This window comes from Dioscorea cayenensis, chromosome 12, assembly GCF_009730915.1.
Source record: "Dioscorea cayenensis subsp. rotundata cultivar TDr96_F1 chromosome 12, TDr96_F1_v2_PseudoChromosome.rev07_lg8_w22 25.fasta, whole genome shotgun sequence".
Lineage (NCBI taxonomy): Eukaryota > Viridiplantae > Streptophyta > Magnoliopsida > Dioscoreales > Dioscoreaceae > Dioscorea > Dioscorea cayenensis.
Window position 1 is genome coordinate 10,813,764 of NC_052482.1, and position 23,287 is coordinate 10,837,050.

At 35.1% G+C, this 23,287-nt stretch overlaps 1 protein-coding gene across 2 annotated transcripts; it reads right to left on the minus strand.

Moving 5' to 3' along the window:
• Window positions 1–1,302: 1,302 nt before the first annotated feature.
• Window positions 1,303–20,292, minus strand: LOC120273605 (hydroxyproline O-arabinosyltransferase 3-like). Of its 2 annotated transcripts, none has more exons than XM_039280266.1 (8): window positions 19,708–20,292; window positions 12,785–12,852; window positions 12,485–12,686; window positions 12,159–12,256; window positions 11,990–12,059; window positions 11,822–11,893; window positions 11,540–11,653; window positions 1,303–1,710 (listed from the first exon to the last, which is right to left on the minus strand). In XM_039280266.1, exons 1-8 carry the CDS (start codon window positions 20,107–20,109, stop codon window positions 1,708–1,710), a joined length of 1,029 nt encoding a protein of 342 aa, XP_039136200.1. In that variant the 5' UTR covers window positions 20,110–20,292; the 3' UTR covers window positions 1,303–1,707. The 2 variants fall into 2 exon arrangements, with proteins under 2 accessions (XP_039136200.1, XP_039136199.1); XM_039280265.1 differs by having other exon boundaries at window positions 1,303–1,658; window positions 19,708–20,291.
• Between the last annotated feature and the right edge of the window lie 2,995 nt (window positions 20,293–23,287).

A 23,287-nucleotide genomic window follows, 5' to 3' on the forward strand; every position in this document is an offset into this window, starting at 1 on the left:
TTTCTCTGATCTCCACTCTCACAAAACACTGGAATATGGAACAAAACAGCAGGTTTTTTTTTCTCTCTCTCTTAAGTCTTAACTCCTTTCCTTACTCACTATTTTTTTTTTTTTAAGGAAAAAAAGGATCTTCTTTTATGGGATTTTGCTGAAAATGTAGGAAGTAGCAAACTTTATGCCATTAGGGTTTGCAGCAAAATAAGAGAAAAAGCTAAAAAAATTGAAAAATAAAAAAAAAATGAAAGAAAAAAAAGGGTACAAAAACAAAAAATATTAAAATGACCATGGACTATTGATTATGGCTTAGGTTGGGGTTAGCCTCTGTCGAAGTCATGAGTCAGGTCATGCGGTTGAGAAGAAAGCATGAACGATGTCACCTAGTACAAGGGTTGCTTTGCGATCAATAACTATGTTTTTTTTTTCATATAATATTCTAATTATGTGTTTTACATATTTTTTTTAAAACATACAAAAAAAAATACATATTTTTAAATTCATAAATATTAAGAAAAAAAATAAAAAATACCATATATATTTTTCTTTTTAAAGTACAGCTTCTGTTGAGTTTGGACTTTGGAGCAAATGATGTACCTCTTCTCCGCCAGAGTGAAATTGGAGTATATTAAAAGCCTCAAACAAAGAAGGAAGCAAGTTTATCCAAAATTGTTAAGCTCGAATAAATACCATGACGAAAAAAAATTAATTCTTTGGGGAAAAAATGCACTTATTGATTTAAATAAATTTAATGGTCCTCTTAGTTTGAAAGATCCACAAGTAGCTTTAGTGAATTGAAAATGATAGCAAAGAAAATAAATAAACATCACACACAAATAAGAACGGTCATGGTTAGATGGATAATATTCACTCGTGTTTTTTAATATTTATATTTTAAAATATCAATATATTTTATTTGTAACATGACTATATATAAATATTGGTATTTATAAACCATATTTTTTTATAAAACATAAAAAACTCATAAAGACACTCATACTATAAAACCTTCCATATTATTTACCATATTTTTATTCAAACTTTCAAACTTTTTAATTAAAATATGTATAATATCCGAACATATCACGTACCATAATTTTGCATACCATACTAAACTAACTATGCCCGATAGTGGACTAATTGCAAGCTGGTGTCAACCAAGCCCATAAATCTTGGTTAGCCGGTTACACTCGGCCCGCCATCTTTAAAAGAATTCAATGCGTTCAGTAAGATACATCCAATGCACTGATTATAATTTTATGTCATTTTATTGCTCGCATTCAATCATTTGATGGTGACCTCTTCAGGTGAAAATAAGTTTTAACCCTACTTAGCATCTACGTCAACATAACCTACATTGCAAGACAAGCCTGTCGCAGGCAAATAAAGAGAACAGAAAAAAAAAACACCATCAAATATCTCACAGAAAAAGGTTTACTTTAACACCAAAAATAAAATATAAAAATAAAAATGCTGTGCACCCTCCACCTCCCCTAAACATGTATTCTGTGGCTTCTATAATTCTTACTTGCAGAATGCAGTATCTGACCGAAACCACACAAGTAGTTTCCCTAGTGCAGTATCCTTCAAAGTGAGAGTTATCTTTAGTCGTCCCATCCGGGGATGTTAGTAGTCGCTTCATTTACCATCTTTACAAGTGTAACCTGCACCAAATCAGTGAAGCATCTAGTTGAGCAATTTGTTCTGGTTTCATCACTGTATTAAGAAAAAGAGTTCATACTCTATTAGGTTCAAGATTAAAAATTATACTGCCTTCTAAAATTTTAATTGAAATGACATGAACATTGAAATTTATAATAATTTGTAAAAATTTGAATTGAAATGGCATAAAGCTATATCTATAATATAGCATGGTCTGAAACGAATCATCATCCATGAGGTGTTTTCATAACCATTAACATACAAGTATAACAGCCTAGAAGCAACAGTTTAATGCAGTATATCATAATGAAGATCTCATATGCTCAAGTGCAATCTGACCCAGACTTGAATATATCTGTATTTACTAACTTCTAAGGCGAAAACCCTATTTCCCTTTCCACAAGTTCTAAAAAAGTTAGGGCTTTTGGAAACATTGTTTATCACTAGCACAGTAAGACTTCACAGATGACCAACACAATGTCTGCTGCCTCTGACTAATTTCATTTCCAGATGTCAGAATGGAGGTACAGAAATTCATCTTGACGCAAGCGTCACGGTAGCTTTACTGTGTCAATCTTAAATAACTGGGCGAAGAATTCTCCTGGGAAGGTATAAACCAAATAGATAAAGGCCAAATGGGCAAGCCCAATGACATTGACCACTCATTAAGGAGCCATGGTTGAGTAAACTTTATTTTATTCTCTCCTAGTTTAAAAAAAGAAAGTTCAAATTCAGAGAAGATTTATATCTGCCTTTGAAGAACTTCAGGGAATTTATGAGTCGTAAATCTTATTTCTTTTATTTATCAGATGAGAATCAAGGGTATTTTCAAATTTGTCATTATAAAAAATTTTACTTGTACAAAGTTGCGGAACATAAACCATCATCAATGCAGTCAGGCCTACTGACATTATGAACAAAGTGTACACAGACAACAGAGCTTTCAAGAGGGATCAAGGGCTAAAGATTTAACATAATGAACAATAATTTCATAGGCACATGTCTTCCAACCACACAATAATGTTACTGATGATAGCTCATATATAAGTCCCTATAAAATGGAAAACTTTGATAAGTCACACTTAAACTCTCATGGCCTTACTTGAAAATCTGACATTCTTTTACCTTACTTGAAAATAGTATAAAAATTGAAGTAAAATTTTAAATCCAGTTAAGTTAGTAATCATCTCATGGCCTTTGCAGGCGATAGAACATCAAAGCCTTAATTGAGACATATATGAAGTCTGCTATATACTCCTAGATAATGTATGTGTTTAAGACCAATCGCAAAAATCATTTTCTTCATTTCTTCACTGTCCAAAGTCATACACTTCTCTTTTACATCCCTCGCATACATATCACTGCTGTCATTTACTCCACCTTTTAATGTGTTGGGGGATTAAATCATTTATGGCTTCACATAAGTTCTTCAGTTTTAGATCAAGTTTCAGACTCAATTTAATATGTTTAAATATTTAAAAAAACCAAAAGACTACAATTTTTTCTGTTTTTTTACCATTAAAAATTTCTAAATTCAACCTGAATTTAAAAAAAAAAAATTCCTCCTTTATATAAATGTGATAGACCAACAAAAATTTTAGAAGATAAGGGAACAAATAATGGGTTTTATTGAAGGAGAATTGCCGGCATCTAAACACAATGACTTCACTCCTAATACGACTAACTGCTTAATTCCAGACAATAAAATACTTCATATTTATAACAACCCAAGAAAAAAAAATAACCACTTGCTAACAAAAAGATTCCACTAGCTACTAGACAAAAACAACTAACTACCAAATAGGAACACCTACAGTATCAGATGCCATGTGCTTTAAATTTGTCTTCCATGTCATCATGTTTCTTCTTTCTCTTGAGATACAGTTGAAGTGACAGATTCTTATCAGTACCCCCTTGAAATTTCGTCTTGTCCTCAAGGCGAAAATATTAAAAATGTCAAATAAGCAAATCATAATTTTCCCAGGTAGCTTCCTCAAGAGAATGGTCCACCCATTACACCAACAGCCCCAGATTGTGAAACCCAACAATGTGACAACTTTTTCAAGGCCCAAAGATAATTTCCATTCTTCATTGATTGCCAATGCGACTGGAAGGGAAGAGGAAAATTGACCATGAGCAGGACACAACAAAGACATGTGAAATATTGGATGGGCAGGCGTAGTTTCTAGGACAGTTACTTCATAGGTTGCCAGTCCAACATGACAAACAGTAGTATAAGGACCAAAATAGCAGGGAGAGGACTTTTCACTCCTTTGCTTGGGAGCACCATCAAAAAGGCTGAAGTCACAATAAAACAGTGTCTCCCACTTCAAAGGACAACTCTCATTGGTTGGAATCTACTTGAGCTTTCATAAATGATTGAGCTTTGAGCATATTAGCACGCAAAAGTTACAGCATTTCATCATGACCAATGAGCTGTACTTCAAGATCGGCAATGTGAGTTTCTCTGTGAACAAAAAGGTGCAAAGCTCGAGGGTCCCGACCATAAAGAATCTTGAATGGAGTTGTGATAGCCACAGTGTAAAATCTAATATTGAATGAGTATTCTACCCCAGCTAAGAACTTCAAAAAAACAGGTTTCTCATGTGCAAAACATCGGAGAATGACTTTAGGCTGTCCGTCAAATTAATGATGATAGGAGGTGCCCATGCAAAGTTGAGCCTGATTAAAACGAAATAATTCTTACAAAAAATTACTAAGAAAAATAGCATCTCTATAAAAAAGAATAGAGTGAGGCATCCCATGTAATTGAAACAAAAAAGAGCTGTCGCTGTAAAGAGGTGAGCCAGAAGAATGAAATGATTATATTTGCTCAATCGATCAACCACCACCAAGATAGTGCCAAACCCACTAGATTTGGGGAGTCTAGTGATAAAATCTAACGAGATATCTTCCCAAACACGATCAAGAATGAGAAGCAGCTGAAGAAGACCCGCAGGAGGAAGGGTCTGATATTTATTCTGCTGACATATAAAGCAGTTTTGCACATGAAATTCAGCATCTCTGTTAATTTGTGGCTAGCAAAATTATCAGTGAGGCACTCGAATATTTTGAGGTAACCTCCGTAGCCTCCAATTAAAGAATCATGGCATTCTAATAGAATCTTCTTTCGTAAAGCAGGGCCCTCATGAATGACAAGGCAATTTTAATAAAAAAGTTTATTACCAGCCAAGTAAAAATCCTGGATAAGTTTTGGGATCTAGCTTGATGGAGATGATGATGTTCTTGGTGTAGGGATCCTATTACAAAGCTTCTTGAAAATTAAAAAAATCTATATGGATCGGTAATGCAAGTGCCAAAAAAATCCACGTGTTGCGGAATCTGCGAGAAAGCATCAGCACCTTGATTGTCCTTGCCCAGCTTATATATGACAGCGAAATCAAAAGGAGCAAGCTTCATGAGAAGTTGCTCACTTGTTGTCACCTGTTGGCTAAAAAGATATTTAAGGTTGCAATGGTCAATCTAGATAAAACATGTCTTCCTAACAAACAATGTATCCATTTTTGCATTGCAAGAGCCACAACCAACCATTCTCTATCTATCATAAGCAGATTTTTAACAATTAGAGAAATAGAAACTCTTACTAAAATAAGCTATGGGATATTAAGATTGTGATAAGATAGCTCCCACTCCCGTAGACAAAGCATTGCAGTCAACAGTGAATGACAGATTTAAATCTGGTAGCCACAATATACGAACAGTTGTCAAAGCTTGTTTGAGCATATGAAAAGCTGATTTTGCTTAGAATTCCATTAGAAACCATTCTACTTAGTTAAGTCTATCAATGGTTGAGCAACCAACACATAATCCTTGACAAAATGGGGCAATAACCTGTCAAACCAAGAAATCCTCGCAATTCTTTGACATCCCGAGGCAAAGGCCAATCTAAAGAAGCTTGAGTTTTTTCTGAATCAACTGCTACCCCATTTGAAGAGACCATATGTCCCAGGAATTGAATTTGCTTTTACCCAAATAGACATTTCTTAATAAATTGGCAAAGAAAACATTAGATTTGAAAAAGGCAATCTGCAAGTTGCTACACTTAGATGTCATTGAAAAATACCCAGATAACTTTGTGAAGGTAAGGTTGGAACATGCCATTCATGGTGGACTAGAAGACTAAGGTTAGCATTAATGAGGCCAAAAAATATTACAAGAAATTCATAATGCCTGGAGTGGGTCCAAAAGACTGTTTTGTGCATGTCTGGGGATGCATCATATCTAGTGGTCACCGAACTTGGGTTAATTTTTGAGAAGATAGTTGCTCCATGTAGTTCATCAAGGAGTTCATCTATGTTAGGGATAGGATAGGACATTTATCGGGTACAGTCAGTGGTTTAAATTTTGGAAATTGATACAGAATCTCCATGAATCATCCTTTTTCTTAACTAGCAAAACAAGACTAGCAAATGGACAAGAACTGGGATGGGAAAAACCTAAACCCAATCAGCCATTGACCTGAGTTTCATTCTCTATTTTTTAGGTGTATGATAACAGTAAGGTCTAATATTTAGGGGAAGTGCATTGGGCAATAAAGGAATAGAGTGGGTATGTAATCGAATAGGTGGTAATGGGGTGACCTCCGCAAAAACATCCTGGTAAGATAGCATAAGGGATTGGATGACAAAAAGGGCCATATTACATGGAGATTCAGCCAACTTGGAGTAGGATTGAGGAGAGAATTCTGAGTTAGCGTTTGGAGGAACATCTTGCACCATGTAGCTAGTGCCATCCAAGTAAAAAATCAGAAACATCCCCTTCCAATTAGCTTGAACAGTGTTGAGTGAAGCTTACCATTTAATTCCTAATACAACATTTGCATCTCCAATTAGAAAGGAAAATAATCTTGACTTATCTTCAATCCTAACAACTGCATAGAGACATTACAACAAACTTGATTGCACTTAGTTATTTCCCCATTCCCAACTTGAATGCCAAAAATGGGAAGAGTATCCACAGCTAGACCTAATTCCTCAATAAATGGAGTTAAATAAAATTGTGAGAGGATCCACTGTCAATCAGGATCAACACATGCTTGTTCAGAATGGTGTCCCAAGTTTTAATATCGCCCCTAAAGTTTCTCCAAGAATGGCATGGAAAGAGATCTCAGCCAAGTCCTGAGAGTTGTCTTTCTGCTTTGCTCACCTTTGAGATTGGTCTCCCCATCGTCAATCAGGTCGCTGATGTCAGACAATTCTAATAAAGAAAAATACCGCCTTGCATCTATAGCATGGCGTGAACTTCTAGATGCAATGAAAGCAATCCTTTGTTGCACCTCAGCTCAGCCTCCCAATTTTGATTTTGCGTCACTAAAGCTGTGTTTGGAGTGGTGGAGACTGTGGCGGAGACTAGGTTGTGCGAATACATAAGAAGAGCTGGTCATGGTTTTGCAATTTAAGAGGAAGTCACAATAGGCTTATTGAAAGATGAAGAATCGGACCATTTCAGGGCTCGGGCTAAGCCTACCTTTGCTTCAAATTCAAAGGCCAAACCCATGTTCCCAGGAATGCTACACCTCTTTGGAACCACGAATTGGATCGTGCGATCCGGATCTCGATTCGTTTGAGTTCCAGGATCGTTGGGAACGGGAATTGGTTCCATGAAAGCAATGGTCCAAACAATTAAAGAAATTAATGGTTTTCTATAGAGAAATTCGGATGCATAAAAGAATGAAATGGGTTGCAATGAAACAAAGAGTAAATTACAAAGGGAAGAGAGAGTTATAAATGTTATTTCCGAAGCATTACAGCGGAGTACAAAACCATTGAGAGAAAGAGGGAAAAACAAGCATCATAATGGTGTAAAAACCAATGAGAGAAAGAGTGAAAAAGCATTAAATGGGGTGGAAAAACCAATGAGAGAGAGTGAAAGAACAGAGAAAAGAAATAGTTAAAAATAGTTTATTAAGAAATTTATAATTGCTAAAATATTAAAATAGGAGTTTAGGTTAGGGACATCTAAATGTAAATTACTCCCAATATTTATTTCTTAATCAAAGAAAAAGTAACATGTTATTTTATTCTCAAAATATTATTAACTTCTCAAATATATCCTTCATAAAGTAAGAACCAAATGAATCTAGTTACCTTTAAATTATACAATGTAATGAAAATAAAAATAAAGAATAGGCTTTTAGTTAGTTAAGTAGGCAGCTGGCCAGCTGCCTTTAAAATACCAAAAGTCGAAAAGAGTAAGCATAGACCATGGGTAACTAAAGCCTATGCCTCGGTTCAATTATGAATGTCATTCAATTTACACTACAATAACAGTGCACCAAACGTTCAAAACCTATGGAAAATTAATTACAAATAAATGTTATATCCACTGACCGTCCATCTCCTAATAGAAATATCTAGCTTCTCAGTCTGAGAATGGAACACTCTTTTCTTTTCCTCTTACTACCAACTTCACAAGCAAATAGCAATGGTGTTTGGTAAAAGAAGAAATGAGCAACTTGATGAAGATCCTAATGATTCAAGTGATGATGATAGTCTAAAAATGATCCATGCTAAAGGAATTCAAGCAACCAAGCAAGCAACAACATATGAGCCACAAGAAGATGATGCAAAACCAGATTCCAAGTCCAAGCCTTTTTAATCTGAAGTGGTGCATTTTAGCCATTCACAAGGCAAAAATCCAGGTGGAACTAAGCTTTGGATGTGCAAACATTGCAACAAGTATACAAGTTCATATGCGAGAATCCATTATCATTTTTTTGGTGTTCCAGTGGGGACAAAAGCACAAATTCAGAGATGTCAAGCGTTGAAACTGAGAAGAATATGAAAGAATAAGGAGGATGGTCCAAGAACCAGAAAAGGTTGGTGTTTCCTCATCTTTGAAGAATTCTATTGTCAACAAGAAGCAAAAGCCAGTGGCTGCTAAGCCAATTAAGGAGACCTTCAATATATTGGACAGAAGTTCAGTAGATTTGAAGATTATAAGAGGATTATGTGCAAATGACATTTCCTTCAATGTGTTACAGAATCCTCAATTTGCTGAGATGGTGACAACAATTAACAAAGCTCCATAAGGATATAAAGCTATTTCATTGAAGAAAGCAAGAACAATTTTGTTGGATGAGTGCAAAAGGGATGTGGAAAAATATTTGGTTTGGTACATGTCTATTGTTTTTGATGGCTGGTCCAATGTCAAGCATCAACCGTTAATCAATGTCATTACAACAAATAGCTGTGGAGCAACGTTTATGAATGCCGAAGACTTCTCTGAAGTTGAAAAAACAGGCGCTGCAATTGCAGAATTCTTGCTGAAATCTATCAAAGAGATCAGCCCATCAAATGTCCTCCAAGTGGTTACTGACAATGCAGCCAATTGCAAAGAGCAACTGGAAGAGAAATTGAAAAGGTACATTGGCACATCTTTTGGTCACCATGTGTTGTTCACACACTCAATTTAATCTTTAAAGATTTTGCCAATGCATTTAAGTAGTTAAGAAACACATATAGGAGGGGTAAAGCAATTGTTAAATATGTCCTTAATCACACAGAGGTTTTGACGATGTTTAGAGCACAATCAAAACTAGAATTGTTGAAAGTTGCTAAAACTAGATTTGCTTCTCATTATATTCTATTGAAGAGGTTGCTTGATTGTAGAGAGGCACTTGCTAATACCATCTTACTTAAAGCATGGAAAGAATGGGTAAAAATAGGAGATGAAAATACTAGAGATATGGGAAACCTTGTGGCTGAAACTATTTCAAGTGAAATTTTGGGAAGATGTTGAGAATGTGATTATGATAACAAAGCCTATCTATTTGTTAATTAAGTTTTGTGATGGTGAAAGTGCCAAAATGGGAGAAGTTTATGAAAAAATAGATACCATGTTAGGACAAATCAAGGATGTCATGCATGGTAACAAATATGAAAGTGATTATCCTTGTATGGAAAAGAAAATACTTGAAAGGTAGGAAAAGATGAATATTTCCATGCATTGCCTTGGGTTTGCTCTAAGTCCTCGCTTTTATGATGTTCGTTATCTTTCTACTCCTGCACCTGGTGGATATCCTTGAAGAGCTCCAAATTGTGACAAAGAAGTTGTCTTGGGTGTCATGGAAGCTTTCAACAGAATAGCAGAAAATTCCAAAGAAAAAAAGCTTTTATGAGAGCAATTTGCTAACTTTCATCAAGATTTTGGAACTACTCCGGTCCATAATGTTCTTGTAACATCTTCACTAACTCTTCCCAATAGAGAATTGAATTTTCACCATTGCTCTATGCAAAAAGATCAAAAGCATCACTTTCCAAATACATGGATATAATTTCAACTTTCAAATCATTCGAAATTTGATAATAGTGAAAATATTTTCCGCCTTCAAAATCCAACCACGGGGATCACCCCTTTTGAACTTGGAAAATTTTATCTTCATATGGCCTAGCAGGGTGTTTATCCTCACAAGTTATTCATATCATCATCCACGTCATTCAACCTAAAAATCCTGCCTTTTTCTTGCAAATCGAGACAAATCTCTATGGCCTTGTCCATGTTAAATCTGTTAGGGCTATCGCTAGCTTAGGCTTTGAGTACGGCCACCTCGGCAGCTAAAGTGCCAAGAGGCAATGGATGATAATTACTAGGCCATAACATCCAAGTTTGGGTTTGGTGAAAAGGTAAGAGGAGGATTTGATGATTCATTGTGAGAAATAAGGGCTCAAGTCAACACTATGTTAAATCATAAACTTACGCTGGCACAAACATGATAAACCATCAAAGATTGCAGAAGAGATAGAAACAAATAATGCGTTTTATTGAAAGGAAACGTGCCAGAATCTAAACAAAATGACTTCAAAAAAAAAGGAAAAAGAAAAAGATGACCATATGGCAAGGACAAGACTCCTAATATGACACAATGCATGATCCCAATCGCATCTTGAAATTAACCATATAGTTATTTATAGCTATAACAACCCAACAAAAAAATAACCCCTTGCTAACAAAAAAAATTCCACTAGCTACTAGCTACTAGATAAGAGGTAATTACTATATAGGAACACATGCACTTTCTAATGTCGTTCTTTGACATGGTCTCCCAGGTGCCCATATTTCTTCTTTCTACTTAAATATGTCTAAAATGTCATATTCTAGTGTCCTTTTTCAATCTATCCTTTTATTACATCCGGAAAGCATTTATTATATATATATATATATATTTCTTAAATTTACCTTCTTTCCACTGTGATCAGAGAAAATGAGAGAGAAAATAGCATAGGTAGGCATTAAATATAATAATATATAGAGAGATTATGCATGGAGAAATTAAGGGTAATTTTGGAAAGTGAATTAAAACTTTTTATTTTGTTTTGTGAACCAACTTTCTTCATCCAACAGATATGGTTATTTGAAACATTTTAAAAAGGAGTATTATTTAATCTAGCAAGCAGTGGTCAGTTGTGAAAAGTAGACTGTTTCCATGGCAATTTGTCTAAGGTGGGCACAAAAGCAAACACCTCAGTTTATAAATTTACTCTTATTTATATCTTTATGAATGCTCATTGAACTCAATAACATTCAAAATAATATAAACTAATTAAAATGATAATAACGTTTCAATCCATGATCCATATCTAAGTTTGTAGAATAGACACATTTGTATGCAGATGGAAAAAATGCGAAGAGAAATTCAGGGTAGACAGCACAAAATAAACGAGTCAAAAATGGAATTCAAGAGATATCCTAGTTAATAGATAGAACAAAACCAATGTGAGCCAATGATTATTGTAATATAGTAACCATTCAAAAGAAAAAATTTAATCTAGTCAAGAAAAATTCAAAATATAGAACCACCAAGAAAATTTGACCATGGTGAAGAAACTAAATATAATGAAAAGATATGAAACTTCAGACGTACCACACTTTCAGGAACTCCTGGAGGTGGCAAAGAGAGGTTTCTTGGTGGTGGACCACGAAGGTATGATCTTTTGTCAAAGCGCCATTCACCAATTTTTCCATATGTTAGATCACCCTAAATTTGTTGTAAACAACCAACGTAAGCAAATTTACTAAACATAACCTTCTTAATAAAACATTGAAAAAAAATTGCATCAATATTAGCCCCATCAACAAAACAGGTCCTCTATGGAAAGTTTCAATGTTCTCATCTATGGATAACCAACTAAAGGTAGAGAATCACCTTTAAAGAATAGTCACATCCATATGTATAGTGAATGATATATGTGTTCCCCAATTTCAAATCCCAAGGAGGCTGAAATATAAATTTTAAAAATTTGGCATGCCAACTTCAGCAATTAGAATAGTGAAAGATTTGAATAATCTTCAAACTAGCAAAACACATGAAAACCTGTATCATAAAATCTTTACGAAGAATATGTTGCACTCCATGTAATGCACTGGCAACAGCATATCCATACCTTAACACAATAACATAAAAAATCATCAGAAAATGAATCCAGCACACCATGAGACAATATGGTAAAATAAAATCACACATTGAAGTAAAGTGGTCTCACATTTCTAGTACCCATCCAAAAGCTTTGTCAGTCTCTTTATCATCTTTCATCCTCAGAGAGACATTCATCCAAGTAGGAGCAATTTTTTCCAATTGGGACTGAAATGGCATAAAATTTAAACCAACGTTATCAAGTTAAAAATTCTGAATTTGATAACATTCTATGAGAATTCCAATCATTTCAATCTTGAGAAAAAATAATGAATATAAAGATAAAACAATGAATGGATAAATTGTATCAAAAGTAAAAAGCATAACCAACTTTTTACAACTTGGTCTGCAAAGACAGAAATATAAAAAGCCAAATTATCCAGCTTACAAACTTACCTTTTGAATAATGACAGGAGAATTACCAATAGGGTCAATATTTGTCACAGGACCCTTCTCTTCAGGGAAAAACTTCCTTAGTAACTTTTCATGCTCAGACGGTTTGATGTAAAAAAATGGGAAACCTGTTGGATAACTTCTACGAGCCAAGTTAGGCAAAGGTTTAACAAAGACGTGATCTGGTTCTGCCATTAGTATGTAACTGCATTTTGAATTATTATGCAAAAGAATAAAGTTAGACCAGAATAAGTAAAACAAAGAGGGATAAATAATAGAGTCTTCATATACATATGAACTCACTCCTCTTCAATTGTTGCTTTTTCTAGCCATTGAACAAAAGCCCACGGTCTATTCAATACAATGTAACCCTAAAGATGCACATCAAAAAGCAATGTGAATTACAATATCAAAATATTATAGGAATAACAAGTCAACAAACCCGGCACTTTCAAATCTACCCATTTAAAGCTAAGTATAAAAGATTTACTTTCCAAACATATCAAGCTAAGGATACTGGAAGGTTGGTAGTTAAACAACCTTTCTTCCTCATACTTCAAGAGAATTAACTTTGTTCAAGTTCTACAACAGATAGGACAAAGAAAGCTAATCATGTACCTGTCACAATTAAAACATAGAAGAAAAGTAAATGCAAAAGAAAACAAACACATCCAAATGGAAAATGAAAGATTTTATAGTTTAGCAAATGTCTTACACAATAGAACATCAGCGCACAAATTACTTAGCTAGTAGAGAAACAAAAGCTGTGCCAGGGATTGGATAAGATGCCAATTGTACTTAATTGGATGTGACTTGCAATTAGCACCAATTATGACTAAAACAAACAGCTCGCATTTACAAAAATCCAGGCATGGAACTTTACAGATCTCAACTCAACCAACATGAGGAAAATAAGAGCTTTGAGTTCAGATTTGTTTTCCTAATTAAAACTCAAGACCTACCCCAAAAGAAAGCAACATCAGCAACGCAGCACATCATTAGTCATACAACAAATCAGATGACAATTGTAAGTTTCGTCAAGGTAGTCATATCGAGATTCGAATCGTGAATCGAAATTCTAAATTTGTTAATCGAGAATCGCGAATTGAATCATAAGATTCGGTTCAACATTTCAAAATCATATATATATATGGTATATATATATTTCCTGAGCATGGAACATCTTCTCTCACTTGTTCTTCAAAGCATTCTTTCTCATCTAAAATTTTCTGGTTTTCCTTTTCATTTAAAAGTTTAGTAAAATTTTCTCTCACATTATCTAGACAATGTTTGCAAGGAGCAACATTATCATGAGTACCGGCTAAGTGATGTTTTAGTCGAATTATCCATCCCCACATTTCAAGTCCACAGTAATTGCATTTCAAATGCATTCTATTGTTTCCAATTTGAGAGCAATGTTCCCAAGTTGGATCAATTTTCTTAGTTTGAGATCCTTTTTTAAGCTTGGAAGACATTTTCAATACATATTTAAAAAAAAACATTAGTTATTTTAAAAAATAGTTCAGATTTAATGAAATAATCACTGAAAGTTTAAATTATGCAAAAGATTAGTTTTTTAATTAAAATAGATTTCTTTCCATAACAAGATTTTTAAGATAATAAATTAATTTGATATTAAAATTTTAAAAGAAAGCATTATCTTTTCTTTGAATTTGTTTTTCGATATGAACTTCTAAAATAATTTAAATGGTTGACAACATAGAAAGAATTAAAAACAGAGAAAAACGGTAAGAAATATGAAGAGATGGTTAAAACGACCTTTGTTGAGGATGTTGGAATAAAGAGAACAAAATTTCTCCTTTCTCCTATGCTTCTTTCTCTTTTGATTCTTCCCTTTGCTTTTATTTTCTTTTTTAAAAATTTGGTATATGCATCATCAGGCTCTTCATTTCCTACAAGGGCTGGTCTCTTTTTTTTTTTTAAATTCAAAACTCCTATTAACCAGGAAACCAATAACTAAATCATTGATCTTCTCGATTCATATCGATTCGACTAATTTGGGACCGATTCGAACGATTCATTCATGATTCTAGATCAATTTCGATTCTTTTATAAGATTCGAATCGTTATGTATGAAAAACGATATAAATCATACGATTCGTATCGAGAATTGTACGATTCTAACTACACTGAGTTTCATTGTTAATCCCATGTTTATTCAACAACACAAATCATAATTTGGAGCTCAAATATGATAATGTACCCGAAAAAATTTAACCATAGCATAGGGTTGACACAATCTCAAAAGCCACTTCATGCAATTTGAATGTAATATCCCATCCATCAGATAAAGAATTTAAATTTGAATCCAAATTTGCCCATTCATAGCATCCATCCCAAAAACAATTACACACGTTATCTATTATCTTCCACTTGGTAGAAATATGCAGGAAAAAGTTGCCTTATGTATGCTAAAATTGGTAAAAAGATGAATTCCCAGAGAGGACATTAGAATATTGCTGCCCTAAGTATCTTGATGGTTGCTGATGAGTGCATTTCATATAGATATTTTGTATACCCTTTTTTATGTATTTAGCTTGTTTTTTAGCATTCATCTATTACGTTTCGATGCTACTTTGGGTATTTGAGCTACAATGTACCGGTGAACAAGTCTTGGGGTGAAAAAACAAGATTTGGCACAAGTTCAGTGTGAAAAGAGCACAACTGGACTTTACCAGGAGAAGTACAACCTCAACACGCCCGTGCTTAGCCAGTGCAAATCTCAAGATTTAGAGAATTCACTAGAAAAAGAGAAGTACGAGCACTATGCTCAGAACATGGCAGTGCAGATCGAAGCACTGCGGTGCTTAGGGCGTGCTCCAAACCGTGCACTTCACAGCTTGGCTGACTTTTGCACCAATAAAAATCTTACACTTTCCCGTAAAGTACACAGGCATAAGCACGTCCGTCCTTGCATCGGAAACACCTTTTTAAACCCAAAGTTAGGGCTTCAAAGGGACTTTTGGCTAGGTTTTGGAAGGAGATGGCTAGACGATTGGGAGAGGGACTTCGGAGGGGAAGAGATCTGAAAGGTAAAAGCACCAAGTGGAGCGGAGCTAAGTCAGTGGGAACTTCCTTGGAGCGCATTTAGAGAGGATTGGGTGGCAAAAGGGAGTCTTTATGAATTCTTGCTTATTTATTTTCCTTATCTTTCTATGTTTTGTGGAACTATAAGGGGCTAAACCAATTTTCCGATGCCCCGGAATATGAACCTTGAGATGTTTTATATTTGATTTGTTTAATTACATTGGTTATGGAGTTTTCTTGGATTCCTTCTATGTTTTATCTTGGATTGCAATTTTATTGTGCATAATTGCCATAATTGCAACTTTGCTTTGCTTGATGATGATTGAGAAATCCATCTTGTTGGGGCACACATAGAGGAAAAGGATCAAGTGTGTGCCTAGAGATAAGGCGTATGGTGCCGACCCTTCGAATTAGGGTTATTCCTTCAGTCCAAGAGAATATACCCGATAGCTAGTGTAGAGTCAATACAAGTTCCTTAAGGGGAGTAGTCCGAGCCATTGATCTATTGTAGTAACTCTTATCCAATTCCTTCCCAAACCTTTGTTTACCCTTGTTTTAGTTTAACCAACATTTTGATACGACTAGATATTAGAAGAACAATTAGTACTAAAAGGTTACCAATCCCTGTGGATTCGACTACCCGATCTAATTAGGTACACATTAGTACTTGTACGACCCGTGCACTTGTAGATAGCAAGGGGTTGCTATCAATTGCACACCAATGTAATTAAAAGAGCAAGGCGCCCTCGAGGTGATGAGAATCTAATTCACTTGAGGAGCACTCTAGAAGCTCGCTTGAGCGACATGAAGCACTATTTAAAATAAGTAAAAAAAAAATATACAAAACAACATTAAAATTGCATAAGATTGAACTTAAATTAATATAATAATCATCTACTAAAATATTGAAGATCTAAACTAAAAACATTAACATTAAACCATAAAAGACAATCTAAATTTTCAAGTTTAGTATACAAGACCTGATTTAAAATCTTAATTCTAGTCTAATCATCATCAAACTCTATTAAGCCATCCTTCTCATCATCTACGCTTTCGTTTCCCTGATCACTAGATCTATAATTCTCAATTTCTTCATCCGATTCATATATGAATCAAATTGTTACATAATTCTTACTCTAAAACTAGAGCTTCAGCCATTATCGATTAAAGTTTTCTTATGAAGTTTTCCTCAAACTTCCGTATCTTTCACATAAAGTCTCCCAAGTTTTCCTTCAGATTTCTTATGAAGTTTCTTGTTTTCTTTTTTAATCTCTTTCTTTGTTTTATTCTCTCTTACAAAAACTCTTCATATTCCAAAAAGTTGCCTTAATTTGTTTTGAAAAAATAGAAAACTACACTTTCCAAGTATAATTGTTTATTGTTGCCTTGCATCTAGGCCGAAGCGCTCACTTAGGCAGTGGTGCTTCTTTGATGGCGCCTCGCCTAGAGGGTATAAAGCGCTATAGCCTGCCCTTGGCTGGGCTCTTAAGTAAGTGCCTTTTGCGCTTTTAATAACATTGTTGCGCACTAAGGAATACTGTGTGGATACGAGTCAGGAAACCAATCATTGATCTCTTTCTTTGATTTTCTTAGATAGGAGAAATAAAAGGTAAAGAGAAACATCAATAACAACATTCCTTGAAATTATAATTCATCTCTTTCCAATTGATAACAAAATTTTCTTTTTGAAAAGAAACTGTTTTTCTTCTTTTTCCTTGCATTTTAGCATAATTGAGCACAACCTAAATAAAACTTAGGAAATTGGAAAGTTTTTGTTCTCCAATCATTTTAAAACATCATTGGACGAAAGCGTTCTAATTAAAAGCTCTTGTAATAAACAGGAAAAACATGAATAATTGAATCAGTCAGACTAAGAATGAAACACTTGCCGTGGAGAATGAGTAAAGCACAAAAGGATGCCGAGGTGGACAATATTTCCAAAGAGAATTAGAATATATAAAATTGGAACTAATTCCATTATTTTATCGGATAAGACAATGAAAAAGCGTTTGAGGGTCGAGAGCACAATGTTCTATATGTTGCTGCCTCGTCATACTTGAACTAGCCTATCCAATAAATAATCAATAAGATAAGAAAAACATATATAAATTATAGAAGTTCATATGAAAAATTAGGCACATGTAAACAATGCCACGCATGTTCTATATGCTGCATCATATACATGAACTAACATTCCTATATATAAAAAAAAAAAAAATTAATACGATAATAGAAATATGTAAATTCTACAAAGTCATCTGGTAAATTAGCAAAAACATAGACATGTAAGTAATGAACACCCAACTATGTATGCCATAATATCGACATATTTGGTAGGGGCATGATTATTACCTAAAATTACACTCCAATTGCAATAGGTTGTCAGAAATAACCATGCCTAGCAATATGAATGCAATGAATAAAACAGCTCAAGCAAACATTAAATTGACCCATAAAATAAAATATGTTGCATGCATATAAAAGAAGTTGGAATAAGTACGAAAAATGTTTGGTTTCTGAATTTTATTGTTGAGGAGAAACGTACAGTCTATCTAATTTAAACTTGTTCATGATGTTCAAACTCAATTATTGCTAATTATATAAACAAATACTAAATCCAAAGAATAAGGATGTTAATCATCCTTTAAATCAGGACTATTTTAATAATTAAATCCAATCCAGAAGATGAACTTATTTGGAACAAAGAGTTTTAACCTAAATTAATATAAGGCGTATTATGGTAATTTGGTTAAATCAAGTTAAACGTTGTTGATGAGATTCATGGTTGCATGGGAAGAAAAGTTGTCTAGTTTCATCCTTATTCCTGTGTATTCCATTTCCTTCCAGTATAAATAAGTATAATCAACTTTAATGCAGGTTGCTTCACAACTAACACCATGGCAATGTAAGCAACAAATGCTTAGTGCAATGATCCAGCGCCAATAATAATAATAAATGAAAAACTGGTAAAAGAGTTCCATTTGACAGCATAACAAAAAGAACATATGGTCAATTTTGGCCATTCAACGTCCATCACAAAAATATAATAAATCATTCATATCAAGCAGGCATTTGCGTCAAGTTATATAGGCAGTTGATGGCAAAAGCAAGCACCAAACAACATGTGCAAATGACAACATCTTCACAAACACCTAACTGAAAGCAGAGGCCAGATAGCATAATCAAAGGAAATCACAAAGGTTGTGATCTCACCCAGATTTGATTTGATGGTTGAAACATAGCTAGAGTACTAAGTGGCTCCCTAAACATATCTAGGCAATGGCGGTGCACAAGGATCTCTAATAAGAAACAATATCGGATTAAGTAACAACATAATTATAACAAGAAAATGAGAAAAAAGAAAATTTACTGTTTGATCACATATTGTGTGATCCTAACTTGGTACGATATAGACTTTGCAAGGTTTGCCAGGGAGGTGTTTGTTTGAATGTTTAATGGGCTCAATAGCACAGAAAAAAAAAAGAGGCGACGGTGTTTGCTAAAATGTTTATGGGCTCGTTAGCACAACAAAAAAGGTGGTGGTGTTTGTTAGGACTTGTTGCTATATGATTTTGGAAGATTGCTTGATTCCTAAAACTACGAGATTAAAGTTTGATACATACTAGCTATGTACAAGACAAATTTCATTCCGACATAATTAAAAAGGAGATTCCGCAATACATTTTTAAGCTAAGAGATCATTCCAAACACAAGAACAAACCAATGTGCCATGCTATATTTTCTCATGCCTCACTCTTAACAAAGTTGATAATCCAAAATGGCTTGTACAAAAAATAGAGCTATGGTTCAGAAGGATCAAGACTATTAGACATCCAGCTTGAAGTGAGCTTAACATACAGTCACCTAGAACCTTCACACAATTTTAAAATTTAAAATTCCCAGTTACTGATTAATTAAAAGTAGCAGCCTAATATTCTCTTGGACCCTCAGATATCTATATCCGAGATACAAGCATCAATGACAGTTTACAACTAAGCCATTGTACTGAAAGTTGAATACTGAAACAAGACTGAGATATATTTAAGCAGACATGACTTTGAGAAATTTTAGATGGAATCAGAAAGTAATACAATAATCTATATTACCAATAAAATTAGGACCCCAAGCACATAGCAAGAATTAACTAAAAACAAAAGGACAAGAGAAGGAATTCTCACCTGATCCATTCCAGCAGGAAGAGGATCAACAACAAAGGTAGGGATCTCATCCATTAGATTATCGGGCTTCCCAGAGTGCAAAATTCTTGTGAAACCACCCATCTCCGAACCCTTCTTGTCCTTCATATTCTTATACCAATAATACATTATCCGGCACTGCCACTTGCTGTAAGGCGCATCCGTCGCCGTGACAGCCACATGGAAAGGCCTTCTCGTTCGCCCAGATCTTTTCAGATCGGTGGGCATCTGAATTACAGGATCGTCAACCAACGGGGTCTGCTCCTCCCTCGGCCGGTTATGAATAACCAAGATTACAAGGTTGTAGGTCACCAAGAAGGATGCCAACGCCACGAGAATCAGCAAGAGCGGAGACGCCCGCCCAATGCTCTTCCTCCCGATCATCTCGCTCTCATCCACCAAGTCCTTCACCACTACAAACTATTTCCTAGATCCAGACTTCAACAACCCTGGAGGAGATGCGCTCGAGAGAATTCAACGCTTCATAGCGGAGACGCGATGACGAAAGAATGTAAGAGGGGTTTTTTCTGGGAGTCTTGAGGGTTTCTCTATATAAGAAAATAGATGGTAGTTAACTAGTTATAAAGAAAGATATAAATATATACCAATGAATGTGAAGGTTATGAGGAATATTTTTAAAGGCCTGACGAACAAGGTAAGGAAATTTACTAGATTGCGCAAATGATCTGGAGATATAATTGCCAATGGTCAATGGATCGAACGGTGTCAAAAGGACGATCTCCGCTGGATCACACTAAATGTTGGAGTGGATATTAGGCCAGCTGCACCACAATCACTAGTTTGATATTCTGGTGTTCCCCCACTAAGAAAAGCCAAATTTATGAATAAATTAAAAGGAAACCTAAAAATTTACATGGTCTTTAAAAAATTGTTAGAAAGCTCAAGTTTCTTTTTTTAAAAAAGAGGAAGGACATGAATGGAATCAATACTTCTCATCCTCATATTATATTATTAATGTCGGTATAAAAAGTCCAGACTTTCATGAAGTTAATTTTTTATGGAACTCCAACTCATATCACCATCCACTTTCCACCTCCCACATGGGACTCAAGATTGATCCCTCTAATCATTTAAACTAGCCTAAATTAGGCGGTTTGGTATGTGTGTTTTTCTTTAAATTTGTAGAAATCTATATATAAATATAGACTCATAACTCTATTTAGTGCTTGAAAAAGACATTAATGATGATTTAAGTTACAAATTCACTTTTTTGTTAATTTATTTTGGATTTTTTGTTTTTTAGATCATATGAATTGACAAAACGCCCTTTGCGTATGTCCCGCAAGTGCACGGGCTTGTCGAAGTAATAAATCCCATATGAGTGGGTATCGTATCCACAGGGAGCAGGGAATAAAAATACTTGAATTGTTTTTTAACTAAGCGAAAATAAATTGTGATTTGATTGACAAAAAGTAATGTAAACAAAGTAAAAGAGACAAGAGAGAAGGCACAAGTAAAGGGGAGGTAAGGCAATCGTCTTAACTAAGCCTTATTCATTGAAAAACATGCATTCTGTACATCCATACGGGCGTGTGGAAATTACCCACGGCCGTGTGCCCGACCCACAGGAGCATCCCCACGCCCCTGTGGCTTCTTTGTCTGACCGAGAAAATTCTCTAAGTGTTTCACACGCCCGTGCGGAAATTACACACGAACGTCGATCCTTACTGGGCAATTCACAGGGGCAGATGCACGCCCCTGTGTCGTCTCGGGATGGAGAAGAAATTCTCTGTAGAGAACCACACGGGTATGCAGAAATTACCCACACCCGTGAGTTTGTTGACAGAATTATCCACAGGGGCGAGTCCACGCCCCTGTGTCTTCTCGGGAAAAATCTCTAAGTCTCTATAGGGAAACACACGCTAGTGCAAAAATTCCACACGGGTGTAGACCATCACAAGGTCGCTCACAGGGGCGAGTCCACACCCCTATGCCGTCTCTGGATGAGCTCTGAATAAAAACGCACGCCCGTGCAGAAATTCCACACGGGCTTGTATTTACTCTGGACACATAGAAAACTTTACAGGCTTTGTAGAAAATTCCTGAACATAGATATACACTCAGAGCCTGCCTAACAATGCAATTTTAATAAGAGAAAACACGAAAAACACGCTCAAACGACCAAGATTCTTCACCACACACAATTATGCACATGATAACACCACAATGTCGATAGGAAAATCATAGCAAAAACATTTAAGAATCAAGACACCAACACTTAAAGCCTTATTCGTTGGAATATTTGTTGGAGAGTCCAACCATCTTACCTTTGGCCACCAAGGAAACAATTTGGGTTGGGAATTGTCCAAGCTTAGCACAGGTGGGTCATTAGATGGCTTCAATCTCTTACCCACATCTTCTTCCAAATCCAAAATCTCTTTCTTGCAATTTATGAGTTGATCAATCCCAAAGAGAGGTGCTCGTTCCATTACCTTAGGATTTACTTCTTCTTGTGTATTTTCAGCTTGAAAGGGACATGACAGTAGTAAATCCTCTTGAAAATTTTCTCGCTCACAAGCACAATCTTCATTCACACACTCCAAAATCTCAAAATGATATTCAGCTTCTTCCTTTTCATTTTCTGCACCAATGTACTTAATTTGCCCAATTTCTTCATTTTCATTCACTACTATATCATCTCTATAAGGAACTTGAATTGCTTGCTCAAATGCTTGTTGTTCCTCGAAGAGTGTGTCAAGTATCCTTCCTAATTGATGCTCAAGGTTTTTATAGGAGGCTTCGTGACATCTTAGTGTGGTCTCCATATTTTGGACGCAGACATCGGATGCTTCGATAAAGTTAGCTAATACTCTTTGCAACTTAAGTGCATCTTCTTGGAGTATCTCACCCTTTTGACATTCCTCTTGAGGTGCTTCCCAATATTGTCCATCACTCTTCCACAAGAAGTTTGGGTAGCCCTTTTCAGTTGGATGATTTGCGTTGTAACAAGGAATGCTCTGTTGTTGTGAAGCAATAATTCTATCAACTTTTTCACTCAGAGCTTCAACTCGAGAATACAGAGCAATGAGCGGATTAATCATCATTTAAACTCCTTGCAAGAAAAAGTAAGACATGACAAAAGAAAACAAACGATAATGATAGAAGAATAAGAAAGTGTGAAATAGAATGAATGATAAATAGCTAAGATAGTAAAGTGCAAAGTATCTCTAAATGCCTACTCCCCGGCAATGGCGTCAAAAACTTGACAAAACACCCATTGCATATGTCCCGCAAGTGCACGGGTTTGTCGAAGTAATAAATCCCATATGAGTGGGTATCGTATCCACAGGGAGTAGGGAATAAAAATACTTGAATTGTTTCTTAACTAAGCGAAAATAAATTGTGATTTGATTGACAAAAAGTAATGTAAACAAAAGTAAAAGAGACAAGAGAGAAGGCACAAGTAAAGGGGAGGTAAGGCAATCGATATAAATAGGGTACCCAGATATTGTTCCGCCTAGGACAATCGTTTCAAGTGCAAAAAAACCTATAATATGCTTTCTAACTAATGCATTAATGAGTCATGGAGATCCTTCAATAC